The sequence below is a fragment of the Colobus angolensis genome, unplaced genomic scaffold (genome assembly GCF_000951035.1).
Source record: "Colobus angolensis palliatus isolate OR3802 unplaced genomic scaffold, Cang.pa_1.0 Scaffold272, whole genome shotgun sequence".
In the NCBI taxonomy this organism is placed as follows: Eukaryota; Metazoa; Chordata; class Mammalia; order Primates; family Cercopithecidae; genus Colobus; species Colobus angolensis.
This window is the reverse complement of record NW_012115955.1, coordinates 1,323,654-1,330,754: the sequence shown is the minus strand read 5'-3', so window position 1 is coordinate 1,330,754 and position 7,101 is coordinate 1,323,654. Positions and strand designations below refer to the sequence as shown.

At 49.2% G+C, this 7,101-nt stretch overlaps 1 protein-coding gene across 3 annotated transcripts in view; it reads left to right on the top strand.

Annotated features, from left to right (window-relative positions):
- SYK (spleen tyrosine kinase) overlaps positions 1-6,702 on the top strand; it is a 95,742-nt gene extending 89,040 nt beyond the window's left edge. For all 3 annotated transcript variants that reach the window (XM_011948009.1, XM_011948007.1, XM_011948008.1), the window contains one exon: positions 6,013-6,702. In XM_011948009.1, coding sequence (XP_011803399.1) covers positions 6,013-6,085 — 73 coding nt within the window. In that variant the 3' untranslated portion in view covers positions 6,086-6,702. The remainder of the gene's footprint in view (positions 1-6,012) is intronic.
- The last annotated feature ends 399 nt before the right edge of the window (positions 6,703-7,101 follow it).

The following is a 7,101-nucleotide window of genomic DNA, read 5'->3' as shown; positions in this document are numbered from 1 at the left end:
ACGGGGTTTCACCATGTTAGCCAGGATGGTCTCGATCTCCTGACCTCGTGATCTGCCCGTCTCGGCCTCCCAAAGTGCTGGGATTACAATGAGGGCTATTTCAAATGCTGCAGATGCCACCTGGGGTTCCGAGACCTCCCCTCCCCACCCTGGGAGTATCACTCTACCACAGTTGTGAGTGACAGGGAAATAATCTCATTATCTAGAAACCACCCAGGGGGCAGCCACAAAGGCAGCGGGCAAACTGTGGGTAGATGCGTCCCTGCCCCTGCTGCTGCCGTGGCTCCAGAGAGGGGCCTGGCCTGGGCCCTGGGGCATCTTCTCCAACCCCAAGTGTTAGTGCTACAGGGAGAGCTAAGTATCAGCAAGAGGGAAGTGTTATTCATGGATTTAGGAGGATGTTTATTCCTAAGTCTTGGCTTAATTCTCCCAGTGCCCAAACCAGAATTGTCAGAACCATTGGCAGGTAGGCACTGGCAGCACTGGACCCTGGGGAGGGCAGCCCTTGGGCACGTGGCAGCCTATGACCCTTTGCTGCTAGTGTTCTTTGGTCCTGCCTGCAGCTCCCTTTGCAAGGCTTCCCTTCCTGTAGGAGAGTGAGGAGGGTAGAGTTTAAATCATTGTGATACAAATGCAAAAACTTGGAATTAGAAATGAACTCGCAGTGGGGGAGTTTTTGCATTTAATGTTGATGCTGATCTATATATTTCTGTCGATTCTTCTTTGTGGTGTGTGTTTTATAGTGAGGAGTGAAAGGTGGGTGGGGAGAGGGCTAGGTGCTGCAGCCAGGGGCACCACCTCCCACTTGTCTCCCAGGTGGCTGCAGTGAGGCTGCTGAATACCCTTTGGGCCGTGGTGCATTCTTGTGACTCAAGGAATCAGGATGGGGGCTGCTGAGCCCACCTCTGTCCTCCACAGACACAAGTAACAGTGGGCACTGTTATTTCCAGAATGGTCCACCAGGGGGAGACCGGGGAGGGAAAGCAGTCTACATGATGCTCACTGGATATTCACCAGAATTACAGCGAAGTAAAGCAGTAAACAGTCTCCTTAAGAGAGCATTCTTTCTCTTACGTTTGCATTTTCCCGCCTGGAGATTTCAGATGGAACCTGAGTGAGGTTCCCAGGCAGGCAGTGTCTTTCCCCTTTTGGTTCCCACGCCAGTCCGCTCTGCAGTGGTGCATTTCCGTGAGTTCTGCAGGCTTGGAGGAATCAGCTCCCGGGCACAAGCCCCAGTCAAAGGGAAATCATGACGATGGCCCATGCCCCAGATTAGAAATCACAGCTCTTTATCAGACTTTGATTTATTTCCCAACAAAGCGATATTTCTGAAGGTTACAGTGTTCTTAGTAGTGACCTCAAACAGGGCTGGGGGAGGTGGGGAGATGTTCAGAAACTTTTGAAGCAGCTGTATTTGTCTGCGGTAATACCTGAGTTCGTTGCCTCATGCCAAGCAAATCGAAGATGCAGACACCCAAGAAGTGAGTTTAAGGTTTAATAGGCAAGAGGAAAGAGAAAAGCTCTCTCTCCTGCAGACAGATAAGGGATGCCACGTGGTTCTTCAGGTTCCTGTGGAAATACACAGGGTTTTATAGACGAGCTTGAGTCTGATTTACATAGGGCCCAAAGATTGGTTGGACCAGGTGGGTCATTTACATAACACGGAAGGAAACTGGTCGCCCCACCCTAATCTTTTATTATGCAGATGAGGTCTCTACTTGGCCGGGGCCATGTTGCCTGCTTTTTTTTTTTTTTTTTTTTTTTTCTGAGACGGAGTCTTGCTCTGTTGCCCAGGCTGGAGTGCAGTGGCGCAATCTCGGCTCCAGGATGGTCTGGATCTCCTGACCTCGTGATGTGCCCACCTCGGCCTCCCAAAGGGCTGGGATTACAGGTGTGAGCCACTGCGCCCGGCCTTTGCCTGCTTTTTTACTGCACACTTGGCAACAAGGAAAGTGGAAGAGGGAACCTCCATGTTGAATATCCCTGGCCTGCAGGTGTCCCTTTTCTGTCGACACAGCTTCCAGCATTTACCTATGCGAGCTTTTAGCTTGCTTATCTATGCTTGCAGCTTGATTTTTCAGGCTGCTTTTTGTTAGAAAAAGACATGATTTAGGGGCTGCTTTTTATTACAAGGAAACCTTACAGAGGACTCTGTCACCCACTCTATATGCCTACATAATTTCTTTCTAGCTCCGTATCACTTTGAACGTAAGAAATTCAATGAGGTGCAGTTGAATGAAAAAAAAGAAAAACATTCCTTGGAGCAGGGCCACAAGGAGAACTCAGAAGCGCCAAGGGCTGGTCCTGGTAACCGGGGCTATTGCTCAAGGCCCTCTAGAAGGGGCAGGGGTCCCTCACTGCAGCCCTTGTCATCAGTTCCAGGGTGTGGTCCTGGAGGGAATTCAAAGGGACTTCCCAGCCTCAATGACAGAGCAGACAGCATCCCTCACTCACCATTGTGAGAGAGCCAGAGATTATCTCCAACCCCTTTTTAGTCCTAGCGGGCTCTACAGCTGGACCTAGAAACCAAATTGATACCAGGCAGATTACTAAAAGAAAAGCATACCAATTGTATTAGTTTTACATGTTTATGGGGAGACTCACAAGACAGTGAAGTCTAAAGAAGTGGCCAAAGCAAGATGCTTTTATACTTTTTAGACAAAGAACCATACATTTAAGAAGAAATGACAGGACAAATCTGGCTAGGAGTAAATTTTCTAGAGAAGGCACTAGGAGATATGAGGATGGTGTAAAACCAGTGGAAGATAAGGGATACTTTGTTAAATATGTTTACTCAGGCCCATTGCAGCTCCAGTGCCCAGTCTCTGATGATAAGGGCCATTTTCTCATCTTGCTACATGGAGGGTCTCCTTCCCAGAGGAATCTTTATGGCTTGCTGCAGACACAAAGAGACAGGTCAGCGCGCCCTTTCCGAACCTACAATTTATCCAATATTTTCAACTCAAAATAATCAATACCCCAATCTGGCATATTTTGGGATGGCCCATGCTTCCCTCCTTCCCCCTCTGGCTTTCCAAAGAGGAAACACATCAGAGCCCTGCCCCATGCAGGTCACTCAAGAAGGCAGCATGAAAGCCAAGAAGGAAACTGGCCCTTAGAAAAGCAGGAATCAGTCAGGAAGCCTTCCACTGTAGTGTTTTCCAGAGCCAAGTCATGCTTGGGGTGATTGAAGACACCCGTGGGGAAAGCCCTTGCAAATGGAGAGAAGTTGGTGCTCTCGATCCTGAAAAACAGTCTCCTAATAGTCCCAGCCCTCCAGTGAGGGCCTCTGCCGAATGGAGAAAATTCCTGGGCTGTCCAGTTTCTCTTGAGAGGCAGGGCGGCTCTAGACGCGGCTCCAATTCCTGTTTCAAGATCAGTAAGCCCAAGATACAGCATGAATTCCCAGGATCTTGGTGAGATCTGTCCTGGCTCCCTGCACAGTACCTTAGCCAGCTTTCCTCTGAGCGGCACATCCTCTGAGAGCCCTGGGTCATTCACAGGGTCGACGGCTGCTGCCGGAGCTCACGCTGTGCAGGCTGCCGCCCCGATGCAAGCCTCACAGAAGCCTCAGACCCTGTCCTTATCAGACCTTATGGTTGGGACTGGAGCAGACAGGCAATAAATAATAAGCTAAAAATAAGTGTGTCCTGTGGTGTGTCTTAGGAAAGGGATGACTCCAGCGAGAAATCAAAGCAAGGAGGGCACAGGGGCCTGGAGGACGTCACGTGTGTGTATGGGATTTTTAAAGCCCTCTCGTGTCGAAGTAGTTTCTCGGAGTTGCCTGTAGCACAGAAGCATATTGGAGCTTCTAGAATGTGGTGGATTCAATGAGGGGACTACAGGTGGTCCCAGTGTATTCTCTGTTTTGTTTAGTTTTGCTTTGTTTTGCTTTGTTTTTTCATTTTTTCCTCGGTTGTAAACAGCCACCCTCTCCAAGGTGCTATATAGAGACAGAGAGAGCGGGAGGGAGGGAGATGAAGGGAGAGAAAGAGGGAGGGAGGGAGAGAAGCAGTCTCAGCACAAACCCGGGTATGGTTAAAGGGGGCTTATTAGGAATAACAAAAGACGCTGCTTTCAGCCCAACAATCAGGAAATTCCACGGGTTTTAGGAGCTCTGTGCCAGGAACCCAGGATGAAGACCATGTATCTCTTTATATAAAATCACACACTGGAAACTTTAAAAGAGAACAGAAAACCATGGGGAGGGAAGGGTCACACATCCAGCGGGGGCTCCAAATAGGCCACCTTTAGGGATTGCAGCTGAGACGTGCAGGCTAAGAAGCAAGGCTGGGTATAGGGATGAGGGGAGAGGAGGAGGGTCACTGGGCACGAGGGGCAGCGCAGAAACTGCACTCTGGCCTGAAAGCAGAGTGGCAGGCCAGGGCAGGGCAGGAAGCTGGGCACGCGAGGGCACTGCATCACCCTCCTGCTGCTGAGGCACGCCTGTGTCCCGGCTTCCTGGAGGCAGCACCTCCCATGGACGTACAGGAGAGATTTCCTAGGAGACCTGAGCAGGTGTTTTTCCTGAGGACGAGTCTGCATTCCTGTTTCCCTTTATTTGTTTGGTACTTGGCTGCTGGGCAGATGAACCCCCAGAACAAGATCCAAAGGTGCTCTTTGTACCATTTGGATCCCCGCAGTTGGAGCAGAGCCCCCTGTTTTGCAGATGCTAAAGTATGTTCTCTTTGACTGTAGAAGTTTAGGAGCAAGATAGAGGCTGTCCCTCTGGGTGGACGCATGCTCCTGCACCAGATGCGTGGCCACCATATCCCCTCCTGGAACACACTTGGCGGCCGGAGACAAGGTCCCTCTCAGTGACACCGTGGGAGGCCCGTGTCCCCAGACATGACCACAGATGGCTGACCACACTGATCAATTCCAGCAGTGTTATCATTCTGCTCGCTATTGAAAGCTATAAGTGAAGCCATGTATTTTGATGCCATTTGACAAAGCTACCCATTTTGATGTGTAGAAGCCACTCTGCTCTTAAAATGGCATCAGTCGTGGTCCTGATGCGCGTTCTGTGGCCGTTCTCTTGCGTCGACATTGAACCATGTGAAATTGCCATTGCCATAGGTCAAAATGGCTGCACGTGGACGGTTTCATACAATTGAACCTCACATTCTATTTCACTTTTTCACTTATTGTATTTCAACTTCACCCACTTGTAATATATCCAGAAATCGTGCAAAAGAAGAAAAATAACTTCTAAGTGAGGATCGATTCTCGGGGTTTTAGTACTTGCTTCCAACTGATGTGTAAAGGATGTCTGTGTGAGAGTAAACCGAAATGTCTGTAAATGTTTGTTTAGAGACTGCGAATTGTTAACGCTTTTGCCTGTAGTTCACTAACACCAGTGCCTCCCTGGCCAGCAGTGGCAGTAAGGACTGGCTATATTAAGGTGGATCATAGACAAGCCCCAGGTCTTTGCTTCTGCCATGATATGTTCTTGGTTTTCATAAGAACCCGTATCAATAGCCCATTTTCAGAAAATCCAGAGCCATCGATTAGAGTGTGGAAAGGGAGAATTAAAGCTATGTTCGTATTTCTTCTCTTAACAAGATTATGAGTCAGATGTTGACTATATCCGCAGTACATTTGCCAAGTATTTTCAGACACCTGTTTTGCTAAAATCAAATACAGAGAGACAGCCTCTTTGTGTTGCCTGTGGCACAGAAGCATATTGTGTGCTGCATATCTGAACCTGGGGCTAAAACACTCCCAGTTCTAATGCAAAAAGTCTCCTACTTTAAGGTGGACGTGAATCACCTGGAAGTCTTGTTAAAATACAGATATGGATTATTTAGGTCTATAATAGGCCGACACTTTCTGACAGCCTTCTGGTCACCCTGGGGTGGGGAGCACAGGGACCACACTGTGAGCTGCAGGCCCTAGAGTCAGCCACCAGGGAGCAGCACCACTGGTACTCAGCCTGCAGAGGCCCCACTTGTGATCAGCATTTTTTCACAAGCACATTGACAAACAAGAATGCATCTCTTCCCGTTCCAGTGTGGAGAACAGGCCCGGATTCGCAGCAGTGGAACTGCGGCTGCGCAATTACTACTATGACGTGGTGAACTAACCGCTCCCGTACCTGTCGGTGGCTGTCTTTGATCACAGAGGCAATCACAGGAAAATGTATCCAGAGGAATTGATTGTCAGCCACCTCCCTCTGCCAGCTGGGAGAGCCAGCCTTGGATGGAACATGCTCGTGACGTGTCACCCAAATCCTGTCCCAGGACTCACCCTCCACAAAGCAAAGGCAGTGCTGGGAGAGAAGATGGATGGTGGGATCCCAGGGGCTAGATGGATTTGTTTGTTTTCTTGTCTGTGTGATTTTCATACAGGTTATTTGTAAGATCTGTTTCCAAATCCCTTTCGTGTCTTTCCCCTTCTCTGGGTCCTGGAGTCCATTTGTTACTCATTGCGTCCAGGGGCATTGCAGAGTGGCCTAGAGCACTCGCACCCCAAGCAGCCTTTTCCGAATGCCCAAGGATGCCTTAGCATGTGACTCCTGAAGGGAAGGCAAAGGCAGAGGAATTTGGCTGCTCCTACGGTATGGCTCTGACAGCCCATGAGACTGATCCCTGGTCACTGGAAAGCTTTCATGACAATAAAAGTGTTTTGAGGCTTTAAAAAGAAAATCAAGTTTGACCAGTGCAGTTTCTAAGCATGTAGCCAGTTAAGGAAAGAAAAAAAAAAAGCCTGGATCCCGTTTTACTGTCTCTGTTATGAGATGGAAGACTTACCTGTTTGTGATAAAAGGCGACTGTTTGAATGAATTGGCTTGGCTTACTTTCCCCCCGAAATCCTCTCTCCTGCAGACTGTCTTGAAGACCTGGTGACTGGTAAATAAAGCCCTGCATGGAGGCTGCAGAGCAGGGGCAAGAGGCCCATCCCCCGGCGTCTCACTGGGGACAGCTTTGGGCTACCTTCCCCTGAACGTGGTCCACACCTTCCTCTCCTCCACAGAGAAGGTGCTGCCAGAATCCCCTGTTGCTTTCTGTATCTATAATGGGGGGCAGTACAGGGATCAAAGCCACCTAAAGAGTTTCCAAAGGAAGTGTTAATTCGTAACAAGCCAAAGACCCTGAGCCT